Genomic DNA, 25,636 nt, shown 5'->3' on the forward strand with positions numbered 1-25,636 from the left:
GCTGGAGGGCAAGAAAACGCTCTCGCTCTCTGCTGTTGTCCGCCATATCACGGAGTTATTTGATTTCGCCTAAATACTGAATATTTTTTGTGCATTCAAATTCACCAACCGACGAGGGGACACGCCTGAGCGAGCGATGCTTCTACAAAATCTCGTCCGCGAAAGAAAACCGCAAAAGGAGGAATTTGTGTCGTAAACGTGCCTCGGTTCTCAGGGAGGTGAAACAATGGCAGCGCCCTAGTACACTCGTATTTGGAGTAAACACGTCATCAAAGGTAACCTCACGTGAACACCGGGTATTTAAAGTTGAATATGTTTTGCCATGTATCATATCTTGATGTAATTTTCTTTGTAATTTATTTGTATTGTTGTTGCAGACGAGGCAACCAACTCCTGTATTTAGTTACACTTAGGTTACTGTTAGCTAAAGTTTTGTGAGGCAGTGTTAGACGTACATTATACAAAGTGAAAATGCAATGATTTGCAAATGCTTTTGCACTTTTATTCGTCCATTGTGTAATACTATGGCCCGGTTTTATAGACAAGGCTTAGCTTAAAGCAACGAGTCGTTTTGGTGTACTGTATGGTTACCCCATGTGGTTGATAAGCGCAATTGTCTGAAACGTGTGTCGTAAATACTGTCGCAAAGTTTCCCCGTTGTCAGCTCAATAAACTGCAGTGTGTATTTCTGATGATGGAGTTGCAAATTAGTGGTGGGCGGATCGATCCTGAAGTATCGATACTTTCGATACTGAGGTTGTATCGAAAAGGATCGATCGTAACATAAAAATATCGATACTAATGTGTTTTTAGTTTTTACTACTGATTTTATTTATTTACTAATGTAGCTAATAATTGTACAATGAAGAAAAACTATTTCCCATACACCTATGCACACGTTGCTCCTCCCTGCCCTGCTGTGTTTTGTAGTCCGCTATCACGTGACTCAGCAGCGCCAAGCGCGCAGACGCTGCTGCAGCCAGCGAAAAGAAGAGGAGCGACGTGTGGAGTTTTTCAACACTGCGAGCTGCGATGTATGGCAGTGGGCCTTTGCGGGTAAAAAGCCAAAGATTGAAAGTACTTTATTGTTTCAGACACAAAGTAAATAAAGTGCTTAAATAATAGTGTGCACTTTGTTTATAAATTCACTTAAAAAAGTGTAATGAAAGGGAAACGTTAATTTGTTCTATTATTTTGTCTAAACATAACACTGAACAAAAACGGAAAAGCAGTTTTAAAATCTTTGTTCTTGAGTAATAATTTTGTGCATTTTGTTTTTTTTAAAGCTAGAGAAGTAGTACTGGGATAACGAGAAATTGTTTTGCTATATATCGTTTTTCTGTTCTGTTAATCTGTTATTGTTACTATTTTCCAGTAATAATTTGGTGCAAAGTTCATGTTTGCAAATTTGATTACAGGAATAACTAACTAAATAAATAGATTTATTTGGTTTAAATCATGTCCAGTGTTTTAACATCTACATGATAAATTAGCCTACAGGCACATTAAGAGCACAAATCACAAAATATTTTAGTAGTCATGAAAATGTATTCAGATTTAGCATATTAAAAATGCATTCATCTGATAAAGCATGACATTTCATTTTCAGGAAAGTAAATGTAAATTCAAGTGAATGCTTTTTAAAAGTAAAAAGTATTGGTATCGGTATCGAAATCGGCAATACTGGCCCTGCATTTACTTGGTATCGGATCGATACTAAATTTTACAGTATCGCCCACCACTATTGCAAATGTTTCTCGAACACACCTCCTCGTCTGCCATTGGTCGACAGACGGATGACGCTGTGTCGGGCTGCTCAAACAAACGCAGCACTGTTTTGNGAGCACAAATCACAAAATATTTTAGTAGTCATGAAAATGTATTCAGATTTAGCATATTAATGATGCATTCATCTGATAAAGCATGACATTTCATTTTCAGGAAAGTAAATGTAAATTCAAGTGAATGCTTTTTAAAAGTAAAAAGTATTGGTATCGGTATCGAAATCGGCAATACTGGCCCTGCATTTACTTGGTATCGGATCGATACTAAATTTTACAGTATCGCCCACCACTACCAAGCTCCTTGAGCGGTAATGAGAGGCGTTAAGAACGGTCCAATCACATGAGGCCAAAAATATAAAAATAATATTGATTCGCTTACAACAAAAGTGGAACGATTTGAAACAAGCCAATTAGAGCTCAGCCTCAAATCACATGCTTTTCAAAAATGTACGTGCCTACATACACACTCGTTTGTCCGGCGCCCCGCACACACGTATGAACAAAATACAATTTAGATTTTTTAATAAATGATAATATGACTAACGGTGGAATAGTACGACTAAATTATTTTATTACGTTATTAATTTGCGATATATAGTATACTTATTGTTGGCATATTAAAGTAGCTTTCTTCTCTGGCTAACTTTAGGGGGCGGCGCCCCAGCGCCCCCTATTGACCGGCCGCCACTGCTGAAACAGGAAATGCTTATGGACTAGCGTTGTTTACATCTTGGTCTATAACACTAGGAATGTAGAGTTTATTAGGAAGGCCACTGCATGCACAGCGGTAGAGAAAGTGTGCATTGCTCTTGTGGACTTTCTGCAGTTGTGTTTTTTTAACATATGCAGACGTGTTGTAACCATGGTGAATTGTAATATCGAAGCTTCTGTCTTAATTAACTTTTTTCTTAAAGGTTGCTTATATGAAAATGTATTTATTTTGGCAGGTCTGTTCCACCATATCACACAATAATTCCTCTTATCCTGCAAGTGAAGGGGCCACTTCATTCAAACGTACTCATAAAGCAAATCCAGTGTGACACACTCTTGTGAACAATTGAAGACATGAGTGATCCAGACACATGCAGAATTAAACATGAAGATACTGAGGAACAAAGAGGTTGGTGTCCATTCTTGATTCTTCACTAATGATTGGTGAGAAATTTCATGAAATGTAATCATTTAAATTTAGATCATAGGATTGGTACCTACCTTATAGAAGTATAGCATGTATCTAAGATTTTGTTATGATTTTATGGTCATGGGAATGCAAAAACACATAATTGTAATCAATAATATAAAATGAATTTCATTTTAGATTTGTTGAAAGAAGAAGGCAATGAACTGAATGAAGATGAGGAGAAACATCAGTGTAAGAAACCACAGAATCTTGTTATACTAGAAATCTCTTCTAGTAGTTTGCAGAAGAACAAGAATTTCTCACCAAAAAGAAAGCAAAGGACAGAAGCAGGCAAGTCTTTCACCTGCCCTCAGTGTGAAAAGAGTTACCAACGAAAACGTTATCTTGAGGAGCACATGACAATTCACACTGGAGAGCGCCCTTACGCATGTTCTCAGTGTGAAAAGAGTTTCAATCGCAAAACAACTCTTGATGTGCACATGAGAATTCATGCTGAAGAGCGCCGATTCACATGTTCACAGTGTGAAAAGAGTTTCAGAAAAAAAAATCATCTTAAGGTGCACATGATAATTCACACTGGAGAGCGCCCTTACGCATGTTCTCAGTGTGGAAAGAGTTTCAATCGCAAAACAACTCTTGATGTGCACATGAGAATTCATGCTGAAGAGCGCCGATTCACATGTCCTCAGTGTGGAAAGAGTTTCAAGCACAAATCAGCGCTTGTGGAGCACATGAGAATTCACACTGAAGAGCGCCCATACACATGTCCTCAGTGTGAAAAGAGTTTCAAACAAAAATCAGCGCTTGGGGTGCACATGAAAATTCACTTGGAAGAGCGCCCATACACATGTTCTCAGTGTGGAAAGAGTTTCAATCGCAAAACAATTCTTCATGTGCACATGAGAATTCACAAAGAAGAGCGCCCATACACATGTTCTCAGTGTGAAAAGAGTTTCAGAAAAAAGTGTAATCTAAAGGTGCACATGATAATTCACACTGGAGAGCGCCCTTACTCATGTTCTCAGTGTGGAAAGAGTTTCAATCGCAAAACAACTCTTGATGTGCACATGAGAATTCACGCTGAAGAGCGCAGATTCACATGTCCTCAGTGTGAAAAGAGTTTCAAGCACAAATCAGCGCTTGTGGAGCACATAAGAATTCACACTGGAGAGCGCCCATACACGTGTCCTCAGTGTGGAAAGAGTTTCAAACTCAAATTGACACTTGTGGAGCACATGAGAATTCACTCTGAAGAGCGCCCATACACATGTTCTCAGTGTGGAAAGAGTTTCAAACAAAAATCAGCGCTTGGGATGCACATGAAAATTCACTTGGAAGAGCCCCCATACACATGTTCTCATTGTGGAAAGAGTTTCAATTGCAAAACAATTCTTGAGGAGCACATGAGAATTCACAACAAAGAGCGCTCATACACATGTTCTCAGTGTGGAAAGAGTTACACAAGTAAATCAAATCTTGCGAGACATATGAAAGTTCACACTGAAGAGCGCCCATATGTATGCCCTCAGTGTGGAAAGAGTTTCAGAGATAAATCAAGTCTTGTGAAACATATAAGAATTCACACTGAAGAGCGCCCATACACGTGTTCTCATTGTGGAAAGAGTTTCAAACAAAAATCAGCGCTTGGGGAGCATGTGAGAATTCACTCTGAAGAGCGCCCATACACATGTTCTCAGTGTGAAAAGAGTTTCAAACAAAAATCAGCGCTTGGGGAGCACGTGAGAATTCACTCTGAAGAGCGCCCATACACATGTTCTCAGTGTGAAAAGAGTTTCAAACAAAAATCAGTGCTTTGGGTGCACATGAAAATTCACTTGGAAGAGCACCCATACGCATGTTCTTAGTGTGGAAAGAGTTACACAAGTAAATCAAATCTTGCGAGACATATGAAAGTTCACACTGGAGAGCGGCCACACACATGTCCTCAGTGTGGAAAGAGTTTCAATCGCAAAGCAAATCTTAAGGAGGCGCGGGAGCTTCTCGGCATTACGTCTCCTGATTGAAAGTTTTTTAGACAATAACGAGTGAAAATGGTTAGGTTCGATACATTTGAGTAGGTCTGTTTTGTTAAAAATCGATAGCTGTAATGCTTCGGTACAGAAGGAAGCCCGTGAGCCACGAAGGTAAGTTTGCGAGCAGATTCGGCTAATTTCCGCCTATTAGACAGCCTAGTCAGCTCATCGTTTTTTGTATTACATCACTTATAGTTCTTAAACCTCTAAAATAGAGTTTAGGAAGATGTATGCAACCACAGTTGTTAGCTTTGGTTAACTATTTTGAAGCCTGGTCTGTTGTCAAAAGGCTCAACGCGACCGCAGACTTTGATGAACACTGCTGGCAGCAGCGACGTCTGTGTCCGTAACATTCTTATCAATGACAGCGTAATCTCGTATCTCCCAGCTCCCAAGTTATAAACCTTGTATCTCCGATTAAACATGGTTTTGGGAAATGTGTTAATGTTGGTACACAACAGTATATGATAGCAATATAAGGTATAATACCAACTTTAACGATACAATGTTTAATAACTCAAATAATATGCAGTTTTTTTAACTTCCTGAAAAATAATGGTTTTGGAGATACGAGGATTCCGCCCGACAGCGACAATATAAGAATTCACACTGAAGAGCACCCATACACGTGTTCTCATTGTGGAAAGAGTTTCAATCGCAGAATAATTCTTTATGTGCACATGAGAATTCACACTGGAGAGCGGCCACACACATGTCCTCAGTGTGGAAAGAGTTTCAATCGCAAAGCAAATCTTAAGGAGCACATAAAAATTCACACTGGATTTGTAGCTCCAACTGTGGTCATTGATGACTCATACAAAGCGTATTCACTGGTACCTCTTCTCTGAAAGTCAAAAAGGCAGATGCAGGCAAAACATAATCCCAACAGCTTTTGATATATCGTTATATACAGAAATCAAGAACAGTGCTAGTTGAAATTTCATGTTCTGATATCAAGAATGAACATTTCTGTGAGTGAAGACATCATTGTTGAGATAAAAAAAATCATGTTCTTACTACCGAAAATCTGTATGTGTCTTATATCAAAAATAGTCATGGTTACTGGTAGAAATTTAATTCCTGTTATCAATAATTATAATTTTAAGTAGTGAAAACTGAATTGTTGATATCACAAATTCATATTCTGCCAAATCAAATTGCTTGACAAGGGTATTGCAAAATTCTACTAGTGACAATGTGATCACAGATATAAAACATAAAAGTTTTTACTACTCAAAATGTAATTTTTTTGATAAGAATTCACATTGTTACTAGTAGAACTTATATTTCTGATATAAGGAATACAGGAATAATCATTTTTACTAGTAAAAAAATCTAAAAGACATCTGAAGAATGTATATAATCAAACAACATTAACCCCCCCTTGACTTCCATTGCATGGCACAAAACCCCAGTGATATTTCTCAAAATATCTTCATTTGTGTTCCACAGGAGAAAGAAAGTCATGCAGGTTTCGAATAAATTACTGTAAGGGTGAATAAATTATGCAAGAAATTTAGAGAACGTTTATAACCTATATTTTGCTCACTGATAGTCATTTAATCATCATATTCTTTGTGTAATGATTGTCTTAATCTGTTTCTTTAATCATTTATTCGTTTGCATGTTTAACTACATCCTTGTTGTTATATTATGTTTGACTATTTTAATATGATGTTGCTTGTTATCTTTTCTGAACTGTCAAGGCCACTATGACCTATTGAATAGTATACTAATAAAATGTATGCAAGACACGTTTTTTGTAAATCTCTAGGTGCTCTGCTGTACTCTTTACTCCTCTTTAATCTTCTTTTTTGAATGCTTTATATTTAACCAATATTTAGGCCAATATCTAAATATTCAACTTTTGGTACAGTAACACACATTTATAAGATGACAGTGAAGTTCTCGGAAAGATTTATTTATTTTGCCTTGTATATAAGGCCTTATGTGAGGCAGTGTCAATGGCAATGAACATTGATGTGCTTCACACCCTATCAATATGGAATGTGAGGCAGCTCTGAGCAAAAAAAGGAGAGGAGGCTTGAAGAATAAATGTTTAATTTGCAATTTTACTACAATTAAAGTACAAATAATGAGGGTCAGAGGCTTATTTTGAGCAAACTTGCACATCATTGTGTCATTTGAAAACATGTCTAGCATGTGTCCTGTCCTGTCCAAATATCTTTCTCTGTTTATCAGGGAATTTTTTTTTACAGATTTGTAAAAACTTTAGGGTGAGTAAATTAAGACAGAATTTTCATGTTTGTGTGTAGTATCCCTTTAATGTAATCTACGTTGTCTTAGCCTTGGTAATCATGGTATCAAATAGATCTTAAAGTCTGTGTTATAAAAGGACTGTTTAAAATGTGGCTTGGTGTTTATATTCCAATTCAGTTTATATTATTCATTTCAATTTTAACATTAATTTAAAATCTGGTTGTTACGTAGACTTGCAGTTGAGCAAGCGATGAGGAATGCCACAGTCTTCACATCTGAACCTTTATTATGCAACTAAACATACATTTATATCACCTATCAATGTTGTGGTTATTTTAATGCTATGAAGAATCACTCACAAAACTGTGGGTTCCATTGCCAAAGGATAGACTTTAATATCAAAGATACAAAAAGGCGAGCTGTCTGCAGAACAACTGACATCTCTTCATCCAGCCTAGTTTAAGTATATCACATCTACAGATGGCTTGAAGAGGTCTTCAAAGATAGATACAATTGATAAACAAACAGGTACTATTAAGTCTAAACTACAACACCTAAAGTAACCTGAAAACATGACGTTTTGTTATGTTTTTACCTCAAATATTGCTGAGCATTAAATCCGCTCGGTTAGCGCAGCTTCTCTGTTGTCGCGGTACCCTTTCATTGAATATATATTACCGTAATGATAGTTATACACGCGCACGCTCACTTGTCCCCAGTCAGAAAAACGATCGATACAGAATCAGATCACTGTTTTATGATGGACAGCTGAAATCATGCGGTTTTAGGATATGAGCTTGTACTTTTCTAAATGATCTAACTAACAATAAAAGAGACAAAGGGAAGTGCAGGAAACGTTTTCAGGCAACATTTAGATTATTCTCTTGCTATCTATTCTACCTNAACGTGAAAAAAGACAACATAAGTCCTAATAATCAGTAATTATGTTCCAACTAGAGGCAACAAATGTCGTGTTTATAATGGGGTTTATTGTCTTTGTTGAGTAGCGTCGAGATGTGGCCAAAGCGCTCGCGTTATTTATTATGTTTAATGCGAGCTTGTTTCTATCTCACACAAACTCTGTATGCTGTATGTGGTTGTTTGTTTATAGTCTTTGTAACGTCGTATATAAAAGGTAAAACAGTTAGCTATAGTTTTTAACTATTTAACATAATATTTTTTTAATAAAACCTTACCAATCCTTTACATCATGCTCAAGTCGCGCTGGCAAAGTTGATGTATCGGCTTGATCATCCTCATTTTCCGTATCAGATTCGGGCTCGAATTGATATAAGGAAGTACCGATGACATTTGATCACCTGTCAGGAGAATTGCGTGCGAACATGATGTTCCGAATATGGTAAGAGGCGTTACATTTCCGTGAAACGCTTGCAGTATTCGACCAATCACTAGGCACTGGTTAACTGGCCAATCATAGCACACTTCGCTTTTCAGAGCGATGAGCTTTGTAAAAAAATCAGCGCGTTTCAGAGAGGCAGGGCAAAGAGGAGATACAAACATGCACGGTATGTGGAAAATACAGCGTTTTTGAACCTTAAATCCTGTATACACATTACATTACATCTAAAACAAACCGTAATATTTGTTTTAGCCATGTCATATGACCCCTTTAATTTAAAATCTGGTTGTTATGTTGCAGTTGAGCAAGCGATGAGGAATGCCACAGAGTCTTTACATCTGAACCTTTATTATGCAACTAAACATACATTTTGCTATGAAGAATCACTCACAAAACTGTGGGCAGGGGCGGTCCTAGACCATTTGGTGCCCTAGGCGAGCTTGACTGATGGCGCCCCTTCCCCACGAGAAAAGAACTCATGTCCAAAGAAGTTTAATTTATTTTTTATGTCAAAGTATTGTTGTAGATAGAGGGATGGCAAAAACTGTTGAAAAAAATAAATAGACATTATAATTTTTATTATATATTTTTTTCTCGCCACATATTTGGCGCCCCTCAATAGATGGCTCCCTAGGCACGCGCCTATGTCGCCTGTAGGAAGGACCGCCACTGACTGTGGGTTCCATTGCCAAAGGATAGACTTTAATATCAAAGATACAAAAAGGCGAGCTGTCTGCAGAACAACTGACATCTCTTCATCCAGCCTAGTTTAAGTATATCACATCTACAGATGGCTTGAAGAGGTCTTCAAAGATAGATACAATTGATAAACAAACAGGTACTATTAAGTCTAAACTACAACACTTAAAGTAACCTGAAAACATGACCTTTTGTTATGTTTTTACCTCAAATATTGCTGAGCATTAAATCCGCTCGGTTAGCGCAGCTTCTCTGTTGTCGCGGTACTCTTTCATTGAATATATATTACCGTAATGATAGTTATACACGCGCACGCTCACTTGTCCCAAGTCAGAAAAACGATCGATACAGAATCAGATCACTGTTTTATGATGGACAGCTGAAATCATGCGGTTTTAGGATATGAGCTTGTACTTTTCTAAATGATCTAACTAACAATAAAAGAGACAAAGGGAAGTGCAGGAAACGTTTTCAGGCAACATTTAGATTATTCTCTTGCTATCTATTCTACCTCGGGATGCTCATCCCATTTAAATGCAGTAACCCGTTTTTAGCTAAAGCTTTGTCGGCTTTCCTTCTAAAGTGGCTTTGCATTCGCTCACTATTTCTCATAAAAGGCGAATCAAAGTTTTAGTTTTCATAAGTCGTAGTTCGTGTGACGTCACGCACGTAGGGGAACGCCCCGCTGGAGGGCGTGCCTCGGTTCACAGGAAGGGGAAACAATGGCAGCGCCCTAGTACACTCGTATTTGGAGTAAACACGTCATCAAAGGTAACCTCACGTGAACACCGGGTATTTAAAGTTGAATATTTGTAGCCATGTATCATATCTTGATGTAATTTTCTTTGTAATTTACTTGTATTGTTGTTGCAGACGAGGCAACCAACTCCTGTTTTAGTTACTCTTAGGCTACTGTTAGCTAAAGTTTTGTGAGGCAGTGTTAGACGTACATTATACAAAGTGAAAATGCAATGATTTGCAAATGCTTTTGCACTTTTATTCGTCCATTGTGTAATACTATGGCCCGGTTTTATAGACGAGGCTTAGCTTAAAGCAACGAGTCGTTTTGGTGTACTGTATGGTTACCCCATGTGGTTGATAAGCGCAATTGTCTGAAACGTGTGTCGTAAATACTGTCGCAAAGTTTCCCCGTTGTCAGCTCAATAAATACACGTGAATTTGTTTACAAAGCTGATGTAACCGGCGTACACAGATACATCGTTTTGAAACTATATCCACCGATCAGGTGAAGCAGCCCGTGCTGCCATGTGTTCTAGATATCATTACAAAGTTTTATGTATTTTATGTAAAGCTTCCCAGTAGTTCAGAGGTAAGAGTAGCGTTAACAACGCCAAGGTAACGTAGACTAAAGGCGGGCATACACTGTGCGAGTTCGGTCCGAATTTGAGTGGAATTCTGAGTCGGACGACTCCTTTTTGAGTCAGGCCGAATTTATCCTTTCTCGTACGTCGTCCAGTGTACAGTGGGATTCGAGAGCCGATTACCCTCTCCCGACCGGCAATCGGAAGGTCGGACGAATATCTGACATGTCAGAAATGTTGGTCGCCGCTCGTGAGTGTATCGCACTGTTGAAGCCGAGCTACGAGCCGATTTTTCAAAATTCGTTATGTTTTCTCTCACTGCGCCTGCGCGAAAACCAAACCATGGCTTCGCTGCGTGTGAAGATGGAGGCAAAACTCGTCGAATTATGGTAGCAAAATTCATGTCTTATTGTGTGGAGTCACTTTCTCAAAGAGGAAATGAAAGTCCTCCACAGACATTCTAAGAAGGTCCCACGCCCTTCATATCATCCATTTACATGCACAATTTCAAGACCAGAAATGGCACAGTGATATCAGCTCATGAAAACAGTGAAATACACGTTTGCTGACTTAAACATACAAGTGAAGCTTTAATATGATGTATTTTTTTGTAAGTAGGTAGTATGTATCACTTTTTGTGATAGACTGAGTACATACAATCTTGTATTTTACCGTGAACAGATTATATTTAGCTTGAAGATTTTATGATGAGCCACAATCCATTCAAACAGATAATCTTTCTTCGACATAAAACGCAAAGAGTGAGGTCTGTTGCTTATCTCAAGTTCGCGTTGCAAAATAGATAAAGCACATTGGCCGCGTCTTCCAAGCCACCTGCGCATCCATATATGCCGGCGTCTCTCTTTTATTTTTTAGGCGTTTCGACACAGAACTGCGAGGATGGCCAAGGCAGTGCGTTTCTTCGTTGAAAGCATGTAGTAAACTGCCACACCAGGTGATCGGAGTTCCCACGTGTGTATTTCACACGCACAGTGAGAGAGCAGCAAGTCGCAGAGCGAAAATCGGACCGCACAGTGAGAGCACATAAATCGCGAGCTTGATATTTACTTCGCATACGGTTTACCTGTACAGTGTGAGTTGGTATTTCACAAGAACTTCGCTGAAATCGCACAGTGTATGCCTGCCTTTACGTAGACTTCACACCGCCGCCGTCGAGAGCGTCAAAGTGGCCGGAAGTCATTCATTTTCAATGTGAGCCGGCGGCGAGGTGCGGCGCATCTTGGCCGTTGAGGGCGTCAAGGAGAGTTGAAATCAGGTCAACTTTATGGTAATGAGCTATGACACGGTTCGGCGGCAACCAATCGGAACGTAGAAGTCCATCGCTTGAGATGATTCAAGAGAAAGCAGCCCAGTAAACTTTGGTTCCGACCACATTAGTTCCCAAGCAGAATGGAGGAGAAGTTGATAATTGCTGTGGCGGGTTTCCCAATCCTATACGACGCGTCCCTGTTTGCGTACAGGGACATAAATTTTAAAAAATGATGCGTGGACCAAGGTGTCTGAGATTGTTTGTGTTCCTGGTGAGTTGCTGATGATGTGCATTAACGTTATACATTTTCTGTAAATAAGCGGGAATTTCATGCTAACTTTAGCGCCAGAGCATGCAAAACAGTGTTACTGCTGCAGAATATTTCCGCTTTGACCAACTGCATTAAAGCTAACGTTACACATCGACCAGGAGAGTTTGTAATGTAGGTTGCACACAAATTAATGTTAATTAAAGACCAAGGCTAGTAAATGTCTCCTATAATGTTGAAATTAGACTTGCACTTAACCATGAACACAAAAGCCACACCACACCAATGGCTTTTAATTGGTTTATTTCGTTAGCAAATGTGTAACTACAATAAAGTTCTTTCCAATGATCAATTTCTTGTTGTCAGTCTGCACAAGATCAACAAGCTTGTTTGCTTGCGGCCCCTTTAAATACAAGATAAGATTTCGATCTAAGTCAGAGCTGCCCAAGACTCTTTCTACAGCGTTGTTGGCAGGGCGGCCAGAGCGATTTTTCGACGCTCTCGACGGCAGCGGTCTGAATGCACAGTAACTGTGTTCCGTACAAAACGATGTTCCGTACAGGTGACCTTTTACCGCAAACCACTTGAATAAATACTTCTGAGTCATACATAAAACATATATCTGTGTAATCCTTATTTTCACCTCCGATCAAGACGGAGACCCTACCTCCATCTGTCCCTGAGATAATCCAGTAAATCTGCTGGGTGCGCCCTTTGCGCTTCAAAATGGATGGTGGGCAAGCTTCCGCCTCTGACTCTGGAGCAGCAAAAATGGGGATTTCGATTTTCGATATGAAATGAATAATATGTTATCACAAATTGTTAAATATGTTACCTTTTGTTGAAAAAATGCTTTGAAATGGTAATATTTTATGTCAAAAACCAGTTGCGGCCGATGACCGCTTGGAGCCTCCCAGGAAGCACGTCTGTCAGCACGTTTGCCCATCATCCTGTGTTCTGTGATCATGTTTAACTTGATTTAGATTATGCTTTAACAAATTAAGCATGAATTAATGTTATAAATTGACTCAATTGTTTGTGATGTTTTTCATTGCCAATTTTTCATGAAAAGTAAAGTTAATCACAATAATACGATATTCACACATATTTAATAACATTTCATACAAAAAGTTATATAACAGTTAAAGTATAAGTTAAAATAACAATTGTTAGATAGTTAAATGTCCATTTTCGCAGCTGAAATCAGGTTTTGCGCTCTGTACGGAACATCATTGCATCATGTACGGAACATCGTTAAACCTAATCATCTTCTGTACACGTGCGGAGGAGGTACATTTCCTCACTTTTCTCAAAAACTACTGGTCCAAAAGACATCAATCAAAGTCTGGATCATGCAATAGGCCTTCCCCCAGAGAATGAGCACACTAACTTGCTTGTCCGTCTCTCAGCAGGGGTCGCTGGCGTGCGAAAAAAGGCGAAAAGTGTACGGAACACAGTTAGTCTACGTTAGTGGGTTCGATCCCAGGGATTGCACAAATTTATGTGGGCAGTCGTGGCCTAATGGTTAGAGAGTCGGACTCGTGATCAGAAGGTTGCCGGTTCGATTCTCAGGGCCAGCAGGTAACCTTACCCCCACTTGCTTTTGGGTTAAATGCAGAGGTCACATTTCGGGTATGGGTCACCATATCTGACAAATAGGTCACTTTCACTTTAAACAGGTTTCCTTGCACCTGGCTGTACCATGAAATAGTTTCAATGCCACGTTGCAACAACCTGCACAAACGCTCTGGATAAATAGCTTTGCTGAAAGCGGCAACGTTCACAAATCAATGTTAATTCTAACACGCAAGCATAGCGTACGCGTAATTTGGCATGGCAGCCAATATGAAAAATAAAAAACATTGCCTTACCTAATGCAGCAAAATCCTGCATTTGGACTTTGCATCATATGCGCTAATGATGTCTTCAATGTTTAGTGCTGCTATGTCATGTCACTCTCAATATGCAGCAGGCTCAAAGATGAAAGTCTTTCCTGGCACATTGTTGAACGCATCCAGTCCCTGACGCGTCGCATAGCTGAAAACGATCTCTCACATGTCGCCGTCCCCACAGGTAAAGTCAGTGCCAGCTTGAAAAGTTTTTCGAAGTTTGGATAAAATCCAGTGGACAGTGCCTCCTTCACAAAGTCAGATGATGTGCGTGGTGAGTTCATTTTGACTAAATTCATCTCGGTACAGGCCAATTTGGGGTTGATAGAGAGGGCGGTTGAATATTCATTCAAAAGACATTGCGCGCCTTCTGGGTCGCATTTTAGCACCGCATCAACACTCCTTGCTATTTCCATGGTCTGGGTGGAAAACCGGGACTGACACTCACCGAGCAGAGTATCCAAAACAGGAAAGTAGAGCCTTTGGGCCCATTTCTCTTTCACACTTTATGTTGTATTGCTTTGGTATTCCCTTTGTCCAACGGAACCCATCACAACACAGGAATCCAGCGCAACAGTTCTTTTTACAGGTCGCTTGTGCGTGTGTTCGCGTTCATCTTCATTTACTTGAATGTCGAGTGAATTACAGAATGCTTCAATCTCCATTCATAATTCCTCCCACTTGTCACTGGTCCTCATACTCTCAAGACTTTTTATTGTCAATTCCATGACACTTGAGGCCTGAGAGAGTGTTGTATCTTTCTTTTGGAGGCACACACAGAACGCGGTCTTTTTGAGCTTGCTTAAAAGACCAGATGCTTCAACGAACCTGCGAAAGGGTGGCACGGCGAATTCGGAAAGAGTGGAGAGCAGGGCTCTCATTGAACTCTTTACAGCTGCTATGTTCTTCCATCGACATGCCCATCTCGTGTTGCTAAGAGCCGTCAGTTCAGCTTTAACTCCTAACTCCTTTTGGTGCTTCTGGTATGCATGGTGTGTGCCTGGCTGTGAGAAAAATGCATACAGACTCTCGATGATGTGAAAAAACATGTTTGCTGTAAGATTCACCTTGCAGGCATCTACCAAAACCAAATTCAACTTGTGGGCCATACAGTGTATGTACACTGCACATGGATGGTCTTGACGCAATTTCTGCTGAACTCCGTTTACATGACCGGACATGACAGCCGCTCCGTCATAACTTTGTCCAACAATGGGCAAAGAGTATATCCCACACGCACCCAGAAAGTGCTTTATATAGCCATAAATTCCAGTAGCGTCAACTCTTTCAGAGCAGTCTACAAATCCTAGAAATCGTTCCTTTATCTCCAACTTTACTGTGTGCCTTATACACACGGCCATTTGTTCCTCTTTAAAACTGCGTGCTTCATCCACTAGAACAGCAAAAAAGCTATTCTCTTCGATGCTGTGGACTATCTTGTCTTTTACTAAATGAGCAGCTATTTCTAAAAATTCGGGACTCGTTAGATTGAACGGGGCATTTAATCGGGCACTGAAAGCCCTGTCGTGTCTGGCATACCAGTTGCACAGCTCCAAAAAGTTCCCACGATTTGCTGAAGTTTCTCCCTCATCGTGCCCTCTCTGTGAAAGTCCTTGTTTTCCTAAATAGAGCAATATATCAACAATGGTTTCTGCATATTCCCTATTGGCCTGCACCGTGGTCTTGTGAGATTCACTTAACGGTGTAGCAACGGAACCAGTAGCTTTGGTTTGCTCAAAGCAGTGCCACTGCTCTGTACACTGGCGATGCGGTGCTCCGTCTGCATGTTTCTGTAATTTTGCTAATATGTTCTTCCAGTCACGTACTCCATTTATAACAAAAGCTGGATCTCTATATGCGGCGCTAGAACTGCACTGAAACAATCGACAGGGGAAGCAGAATACCGCATCTGCCTCTTTGCTGTATTCAATGAATTTATGTCTTGTAGTATTCTGACGAAAATGACCGATTCTGCTTACCGAACAGTGTTTTTGGGTATTTTGGTAAACAAGGCTGTGATGGTCCAGTGTCCTTAGTGCCTAAATCCACGGGCGTGCCACTTTTATTGGTAACATTACCAGAGTTATCCTCTCGACCCTGACTGCTGCTGCCAGGCCCAACGGCTGTACAATCCGTTGGCAACTCTTCTACATTTTCGCCCGACTATAGACTTGAATTTGACGTGTTGTTGTTCAAATCAGTAAAACATGAAGTCTTCGACTTAAAAAATGTTCTTATGTCCATTTTGTTAAATTTCTAAAGTATTGGCTGCCAGCACAAAAGTAAGCTGCAATTAGTGCAATCTATTGCACTCACCAACCCACGTTTTTAGGCGCGTAGCCCACCGGATATGAGAGACTCATAAAATATTTGTATTCTTTGCACATGCGCACGCTATGCAATTACGTTCCCCACAACTGTTGATCTAGGTTTTCTCATTATTTGCATTTTGGGTCAGAGAAGACCGATCCAACAGTTGAGCGCAGCTTTTCCATGTAGAAACAATCAGAACTATCAGCAGGCAGTGGTCATTTGCGCGTGAATATAATTCCACAGCGATTTGAATCACTCGTCTCAAGTCCGTGGCCAGGCCACCAGTGGGAGGCTAAGCCCATGAGGACAATGCAATGTAAGTCAATGACAACAAAGAACGGTAGACCAGTTTTTTTTGCGCGCATACGTTAGTTGTTCTTGTGTATATACGCTGTTTTCATAGTGAGTTGAGTGTAGTTATTACCCAAAACACAACGCATGGATGTGAATGTGTTTATTAACCTTTAGTCATTTTCTGTTGTTATTTTTTTGGAGGGCAGCAAAAACACAATATACAATATAGACAATTATGTATGTACAGGTCTGATATGTGCAAATTTGGTGAATAAATAATGTAAAATAGAGTTGTGTATTCCGCGTTTAATGTCAAGTGTTCATAAGATGGATTGCCTGAGGGAAGACACTGTTCCTGTGTCTGGTCGTTCTGGTGTTCAGTGTTCTGTAGCGTCGACCAGACGGTAACAGTTCAAAAAGGGAGTGTGCTGGGTGTGAGGGGTCCAGAGTGATTTTACCAGCCCTTTTGCTCATTCTGGATGAGTACAGTTCTTGGAGAGTGGGGATGGTTGTACCAATGATACGCTCAGCAGTCTGGACTACCCTCCGTACTCTTCTGAGATCAGATTTGGTAGCTGAGCTGAACCAGACAGTTACAGAAGTGCAGAGGATGGATTCGATGATGGCAGAGTAGAACTGTTTCAGCAACTCCTGTGGCAGGTTGAACTTCCTCAGCTGGCGAAGGAAGTACAGCCTCTGCTGGGCCTTTTTAACAATAGAGTCAATGTGAGTGTCCCTCTTCAGATCCTGAGAAATTTTGGTGCCCAGGAATCTGAATGACTCCACTGCAGTCACAGTGCTGTTCATGATGGTGAGTTTGGGGAGAACAGGGGGCTTTCTCCTGAAGTCCACGATCATTTCCACAGTTTTAAGCGTGTTAAGCTCCAGGTTGTTAAGACTGCACCAGACAGCCGGCTCCTTGACCACCTGTCTGTGAGCAGACTCGTCACCGTCCTGAATGAGGCCGATCAGTGTGGTGTCATCTGCAAACTTCAGGAGCTTGACAGAGGGGTCTTTAGATGTGCAATCATTCGTGTAAAGGGAGAAGAGCAGTGGGGAGAGAACACAGCCCTGAGGAGCTCCAGTGCTGATGGTGCAGGTGTTGGATTTGAATTTACCAAACTTTACTAACTGCTGCCTGTCTGTCAAGAAGCTGTTGATCCACTGACAGAAAGAGGTGGGGACGGAGAGCTGTGCCAGTTTATTCTGAAGGGTGTCCGTGATTATGGTGTTAAAAGCGGAGCTGAAGTCCACAAACAGGATCCTCGCATGCTGAAGGATGAAGTGCAGTCCCATGTTGACAGCATCATCCACAGACCTGTTTGCTCTGTAGGCAAACTGCAGGGGGTCCAGTAAGGGACCAGTGATGTCCTTCAGATAGGCCAAAACCAGTCTTTCAAATGATTTCATGGCCACAGACGTTAGAGCCACAGGTCTGTAGTCATTAAGTCCAGTAATTATGGGTTTCTTTGGGACTGGGATGATGGTGGAGCATTTGAAGCATGAGGGGACTTCGCACAGCTCCAGTGATCTGTTGAAGATCTGTGTGAAGATGGGGGCCAGCTGGTCAGCACATATTTTTAGGCAGGCTGGTGACACACCGTCTGGGCGTGGTGCTTTCCTTCTTTTGTTCTTTCTGAAGACCTGGCGCACATCTTCAGTGATCTGAATTGTAGGTGTGGGGGAGAGGGGGGTTGCTGAAGGTGTGAATGGTTGTGTGGAGAGGTGTTCAGGGCGGGTGTGGGGTGTTTTTTCAAACCGGCAATAAAACTTGTTCAAGTCGTCAGCTAGTTGTTGGTTCTCCAAAGTGCCGGGGGATGGTGTCTTGTAACTGGTGATATCGTTCAGACCTTTCCACACTGAAGCAGGATCACTGGAAGAGAATTTGTTCCTTAAGTTGTCAGAATAATTCCTCTTTGACCCTCTGATCTCCTTTTCCAGTGTGAATTTGGCCTGTTTATACAAGACTTTGTCCCCTTTCCTGTAAGCATCTTCTTTGGCCTGACGGAGCTGTCTGAGTTTTGCTGTGAACCACGGTTTGTCGTTGTTGTAAGTTAGATAAGACTTGGTAGGGATGCACATATCCTCACAGAAACTGATATATGAAGTTACAGTTTCTGTCAGCTCGTCCAGATCGGTGGCAACAGCTTCAAAAACAGTCCAATCAGTGAGAGAGAAACAGGCTTGTAAATCCTGCTCTGTTTCAATAGTCCATCTTTTAACAGTTCTTAATACAGGTTTTGCAGATTTAAGTTTCTTCCTGTAGGACGGGATAAGATGAACCAAACAGTGATCAGAGAGTCCTAAAGCTGCTCGTGGAACAGAGTGATATGCATCCTTTATTGCTGTGGAACAGTGATCCAATATATTACTGTCTCTGGTGGGACATGTGATGTGCTGTCTGTATTTTGGCAGTTCGCGGGAGAGATTTGCTTTATTAAAGTCCCCGAGAATAATTAAAACAGAGTCCGGGTGTTGTTGTTCTGTGTCTGTGATCTGATCAGCGAGTTTCTATAAAGCTGAGCTCACGTGCGCTTGCGGAGGAATGTAAACACTCACGAGAATGAACGAACAGAACTCCCGCGGTGAGTAGAACGGCTTGCAGTTAATGAAGAGTGTTTCTAGATCTGAACAGCACATCTTCTTTAACACGGTTACATCTGTACACCACCTCTCATTGATGTAAAAGCACGTATCGCCGCCGCGCGATTTCCCCGTTGATTCCGCGTCGCGATCTGCTCTGATCAGCTGGAAGTTAGGAAGTTGTAACACGCTGTCTGCAATAGTGCCGTTCAGCCAGGTTTCCGTGAAATACAGAGCAACAGAGTTAGAAAAGTCCTTGTTAAACCGGGAAAGCAGAAGGAATTCGTCCGTTTTGTTGGGTATAGAGCAGAGATTCGCCAGATGGATGCTAGGCAACGGCATTCGAAATCCGCGCTGTCTGAGCTTCACAAGCGCGCCGGCTCGCTTCCCCCGTCTACGCGTCCTCCTGAAGCGTTTGACAAGAGCTACGGCTCCGCCAACAACAATGTCCAGCAAAACGTCAGAAAACTCAAAAACCGGTAAAAGATTTTAAAAACTAGATGGTTTCTTCTCATTGTTAGATGTTGGCTAACTTCACCCAGGCTATGAGTAAAATGTGATGTATGCTGTAAAGCAGGTGATGGGTGGGGCTTGTGAACGTACCCGCGTACCAAAGTTACAAGTGTGATTTCAGCCGATAGAGGGCTGCTTAGGTAGCAGCGGCAGTAAAATTAGTCCACTTAAGAGTTGTCCCACCACTAAAATAATTTTAGAGAGATTACTTTAAGGTCGAAAAACGGCTCGTTGTTGCTTTAAGATAGGACTATGCCTTAGTTAATTTAGGCAATTTAAGTTGCTTTTATTAAAATGCCGTAGAAAAAAAACAACTGGTGTGCATCTTGAAGCAAAACAACGCTCTTGAGGAGTTTCTGCAGTTGTGTTTTTTTAACATACTGTATGCAGACTTATTGTTACCATGGTGAATTGTAAAATCAGAGCTTCTGTCCTAATTAACTTTTTTCTTAAAGGTTGCTAATATGAAAATGTATTTATGTTGGCAGGTCTGTTCCAACATACCACACAGAGGTATTCAATAAATACCAGAATAATTCCTATAATCCTGCAAGTGAAGGGGCCACTTCATTCAAACGTACTAATAAAGCAAATCCAGTGTGACACAGTCTTGTGAAAAATTGAAGACATGAGTGATCCAGACACATGCAGAATTAAATATGAAGATACTGAGGAACAAAGAGGTTGGTGTCCATTCTTGTTTCTTCAATAATGATTGGTGAGAAATTTCATGAAATCAAGTCATTTAAATATAGATCATAGGATTGGTACTTACTAGGGGTGTGACGAGACACTTATCTCACGAGACGAGACACGAGACTGGGTTCACAAGAATGAGACGAGATTTTTAAACTTTTTAAAGAAATCCTCAATGATGAAATATATAACCTTAACACAAAATATAAAAAATGTTGGCATTATAAAATCAACTTGTACTTTATGAACCACATTAAACTTCTATTTTAATGAATTATATTATGCAGTAATAAACAATATGTAAACACTGCAAAAAAAAAACCCTCAAATGACAGGCAGTTATTGCACAAAATGTATGCTTAGTAGCTTTTAGCTTTTTAACAGTAGTAGCTTTTAGTAAAGCGCTGTGGTTGTTTTCTCTAAATGCTTTTGCATAGTGCTGATGTTAGCAGAGGTGGAGATCATATTTACATTTATGCATTTGGCAGACGCTTGTATCCAAAGCGACTTACATTGCATGATGCTATACATTTGTATTTGAATATGTGCAATCCCTGTGATCGAACCACATTGTCAATCCTCCTTCCTCCACTTACTGAACCCTCATAGCCTTCAGAGAAACAGTTAAAGCTACATAAACGCATCATGTTTTATGCTTACATTGCACATATGTAAGAGACTGATGATCTGTTATGAAGAGGTTTGCCTGTGAATGTATTTAAAATAACGTAATGTGAACTTGCAGTTGCTATACCAGGGCTCTAGAGTGCGACCAAATTTCTCAATGGTGCGATTAAAAAAAATCTGAGGTCGCACCGGTGCAACCAGCCATTCGAGGGGAAAAAAGTCTCTGCGACTCTGATAGTCTCCCTGTGGTTCAACAACAGACACATTAGGCCCATATCGTAATTTAAACCAATCAGAGATAGTGAAGGGCAGACCCCCCCTGATTGGCCGTGGTCCAGATATTCCTGTACGTGTGTGTACGTTTGAAAATGCGTGTGCTGCAGTCAGACAGAGAGAGGTGAGTAGCCTAGGCCCGTCAGATAAACAGAGTGGATGTAGCGGATGATGAGAGAATATGAAAAGAAAAATTGACAACTTTTTCGTTAAGAATGTTCAGTTAAGGCCTGATATGTCCGAAAATAATAACCAATGCTCTGACAAGGAGCCATCAACCTCACAGGTTATGTCAATAGGTCTCTAGCTGCGACTAAATGATCACATCGTTTTTCTTAATGGTCGCACCGGTGTGACTGCCAAACTGATCAATATGTAATTTTTGCGTATTATACATTTAATGCACAGAAATGTTATATTGTATATCGTCGCTGTCGGGCGGAAACCTCCTATGTCCAAATTTGGTCAATTTCATATTTTTTCACAAATCGATGCTATTGGTCAGTCCCCATGTGGGTCTGTTATTTTTACAAATTATGAACCAATCTAAAGTGTTGAAAATAGCTTGAGAGCAAATCTCTTAACGCCATTGGACACTTCAACTGTCTGAGAAGTCTCGTAACTCCACCTCTTCTTCACTCCGCGGGAGCTTCTCGGCATTACGTCTCCTGATTGAAAGTTTTTTAGACAATAACGAGTGAAAATAGTTAGGTTAGATACATTAGAGTAGGTCTGTTTTGTTAAAAATCGATAGCTGTAATGCTTCGGTGCAGAAGGAAGCCCGTGAGCCACGAAGGTAAGTTTGCGAGCAGATTCGGCTAATTTACGCCTATTAGACAGCCCTAGTCAGCTCATCGTTTTTTGTATTACATCACTTATAGTTCTTAAACCTTTAAAATAGAGTTTAGGAAGATGTATGCAACCACAGTTGTTAGCTTTGGTTAACTATTGAAGCCTCGTCTGTTGTCAAAAGGCTTAACGCGACCGCAGACTTTATTTGCGTGAAGATTAATTTCCGCCTATATTAGACAGCCTGTTTAACGTTTTATTTTGGTATTGCATCACTCATAGCTCTAACGTTTAAAATAGAGTTTAGGAAGATGTTTGTAACCACAATCATTAGCTTTCATTAGCTCTTAAAGCCTCGTCTCTTGTCAAAAGGCTCAACGCGACCGCAGACTTTGATGAACGTATTATGACAATCAATGAATACTTAACAAACGAATTAAATAAAACGAAAGTGAAACTAAACATTAACTCTGATGCATCTACAGTGTCAACCTAAACGAGATTTAGAGCTCGTCTTTTAGTGCAAACTCTTTCTCAGCTTCACGTCCGCCCTCCGCTATATGCGTTTTCACTTCACATATGAGCTGTGAATGGGTCTCACAAAGAAATACGTCATCAACTAGAATTTATCGTTTATATCCCAGGAAGACTAACTCCTATCGTGTGGGGAATTTCTACCGGTATACCGCAAACGATATAATATCGCCCGTCCCTAATATACGATAACATCGTCACATTGCCCAGCCCTAATGGGAATGCAAAAACACCTAATTGTAATCTATAATATAAAATGTCTTTCATTTTAGATTTGTTGAAAGATGAAGGCGATGAACTGAATGAAGATGAGGAGAAACATCAGTGTAAGAAACCTCAGAATCTTGTTATGCTAGAAATCTCTTCTAGTAGTTTGCAGAAGAACAAGAATTTCTCACCAAAAAGAAAGCAAAGGACAGAAGCAGGCAAGTCTTTCACCTGCCCTCAGTGTGAAAAGAGTTACCAACGAAAACGTTATCTTGAGGAGCACATGACAATTCACACTGGAGAGCGCCCTTACGCATGTTCTCAGTGTGAAAAGAGTTTCAATCGCAAAACAACTCTTGATGTGCACATGAGAATTCATGCTGAAGAGCGCCGATTCACATGTTCACAGTGTGAAAAGAGTTTCAGAAAAAAAAATCATCTTAAGGTGCACATGATAATTCACACTGGAGAGCGCCCTTACGCATGTTCTCAGTGTGGAAAGAGTTTCAATCGCAAAACAACTCTTGATGTGCACATGAGAATTCATGCTGAAGAGCGCCGATTCACATGTCCTCAGTGTGAAAAGAGTTTCAAGCACAAATCAGTGCTTGTGGAGCACATAAAAATTCACACTGGAGAGCGCCCATACACGTGTCCTCAGTGTGGAAAGAGTTTCAAGCACAAATCAGCGCTTGTGGAGCACATGAGAATTCACTCTGAAGAGCGCCCATACACATGTTCTCAGTGCGGAAAGAGTTTCAAACAAAAATCAGCGCTTGGGGTGCACGTGAAAAGTCACTTGGAAGAGCGCCCATACACATGTTCTCAATGTGGAAAGAGTTTCAAACAAAAATCAGCGCTTGGGGTGCACGTGAAAATTCACACTGAAGAGCGCCCATACACATGTTCTCAGTGTGGAAAGAGTTTAAAAAAAAAATCAGCGCTTAAGGTGCACGTGAAAATTCACTTGGAAGAGCGCCCATTCCCATGTTCTCAGTGTGGAAAGAGTTTCCATCGCAAAACAATTCTTGATGCGCACATGAGAACTCACACTGGAGAGTGGCCATACACATGTCCTCAGTGTGGAAAGAGTTTCAGTCGCAAAGCAAATCTTGAGGACCACATAAGAATTCACACTGGAGAGCGGCCACACACATGTCCTCAGTGTGGAAAGAGTTTCAATCGCAAAGCAAATCTTAAGGAGCACATAAAAATTCACACTAGATTTGTAGCTCCAACTGTGGTCATTGATGACTCATACAAAGCGTATTCACTGGTACCTCTTCTCTGAAAGTCAAAAAAGCAGATGCAGGCAAAACATAATCCCAACAGCTTTTGATGGTATATCGTTATATACAGAAATCAAGAACAGTGCTAGTTGAAATTTCATGTTCTGATATCAAGAATGAACATTTCTGTGAGTGAAGACATCATTGCCATGGTTACTGGTAGAAATTTAATTCCTGTTATTATATTATATATCAATTATATTTTAACTAGTGATATCACAAATTCATATTCTGCTAAATCAAATTGCTTGACAAGGGTATTGCAAAATTCTACTAGTGACAATGCGATCACAGATATAAAAAGAATAGTTTTAACTACTCAAAATGTAATTTTTTTGATATCAAGAATTCACATTGTTACTAGTAGAACTTCTATTTCTGATATCAGGAATAATCGTTTTTACTAGTAAAAAAAATCTAAACATTAACTCCCCTTGACTTCCATTGCATGGACACAAAACCATTGTGATGTGTAATATCTTCATTTGTGTTCCACAGAAGAAAGAAAGTCATGCAGGTTTCGATTTAACTACTGTTAGGGTAAATAAATGATGCAAGAATTTTTTGAAAGTTTTTTTTCATATTTTGCTCACTGATGGTCATTTAATCATCATATTCTTTGTGTAATGATTATGTCTTAATCTGTTACTTTAATCATTTATTCATTTGCACATGTTTAACTACATCCTTGTTGTTATATTATGTTTGACTATTTCTATATGATGTTGCTTGTTATCTTTTCTGAACTGTCAAGGCCACTATGACCTATTGAATAGTATACTAATAAAATGTATGCAAGACACGTTTTTTGTGGATCTCTAGGTGCTCTGCTGCACTCTTTACTCCTCTTTAATCTTCTTTTTTGAATACTTTATATTTAACCAATATTTAGGCCAATATCTAAATATTCAACTTTTGGTACAGTAACACACATTTATAAGATGACAGTGAAGTTCTCGGAAAGATTTATTAATTTTGCCTTGTATATAAGGCCTTATGTGAGGCAGTGTCAATGGCAATGAACATTGATGTGCTTCACACCCTATCAATATGGAATGTGAGGCAGCTCTGAGCAAAAAAAGGAGAGGAGGCTTGAAGAATAAATGTTTAATTTGCAATTTTACAATTGCACACTACAATTAAAGTACAAATAATGAGGGTCAGAGGCTTATTTTGAGCAAAGTGTTGCACATCATTGTGTCATTTGAAAACATGTCTAGCATGTGTCCTGTCCTGTCCAAATGTGTTTCTCTGGTTATCAGGGAAACATTTTTTTAACAGATTTGTAACAACTTGAGGGTGAAGACAGAATTTTCATGTTTGGGTGTAGTATCCCTTTAATGTAATCCACCTTGCCTTAGCCTTGGTAATCATGGTATCAAATAGATCTTAAAGTCTGTGTTATAAAAGGACTGTTTAAAATGTGGTTTGGTGTTTATATTCCAATTCAGTTTATATTATTCATTTCAATTTTAACATTAATTTAAAATCTGGTTGTTACGTAGACTTGCAGTTGAGCAAGCGATGAGGAA

At 40.1% G+C, this 25,636-nt stretch overlaps 1 protein-coding gene across 4 annotated transcripts; it reads left to right on the forward strand.

Annotated features, from left to right (window-relative positions):
• Positions 1-24,898, forward strand: LOC130562133 (gastrula zinc finger protein XlCGF57.1-like). 4 transcript variants are annotated; one of them, XM_057346993.1, is made up of 3 exons: positions 1-275; positions 20,178-20,372; positions 22,881-24,898. In XM_057346993.1, the coding sequence occupies exons 2-3, from the start codon at positions 20,318-20,320 to the stop codon at positions 24,104-24,106; spliced, it is 1,281 nt and encodes a 426-aa protein (XP_057202976.1). In that variant the 5' UTR covers positions 1-275; positions 20,178-20,317; the 3' UTR covers positions 24,107-24,898. The 4 variants fall into 4 exon arrangements, with proteins under 4 accessions (XP_057202976.1, XP_057202977.1, XP_057202974.1 ...); XM_057346994.1 differs by lacking the exon at positions 20,178-20,372 and adding an exon at positions 2,732-2,904 and having other exon boundaries at positions 261-275; XM_057346991.1 differs by lacking the exons at positions 20,178-20,372; positions 22,881-24,898 and adding exons at positions 2,732-2,904; positions 3,103-4,905 and having other exon boundaries at positions 261-275.
• The last annotated feature ends 738 nt before the right edge of the window (positions 24,899-25,636 follow it).

This window comes from Triplophysa rosa, linkage group LG11 (genome assembly GCF_024868665.1).
Source record: "Triplophysa rosa linkage group LG11, Trosa_1v2, whole genome shotgun sequence".
In the NCBI taxonomy this organism is placed as follows: Eukaryota; Metazoa; Chordata; class Actinopteri; order Cypriniformes; family Nemacheilidae; genus Triplophysa; species Triplophysa rosa.

Coding starts and splice junctions, on each gene's coding strand:
- LOC130562133 (XM_057346991.1), top strand. CDS start 2,850: ATGAGTGATCCAGACACATGCAGAATTAAACATGAAGATACTGAGGAA. Junction 2,905..3,102: donor AGATACTGAGGAACAAAGAG/GTTGGTGTCCAT, acceptor ATTTCATTTTAG/ATTTGTTGAAAGAAGAAGGC.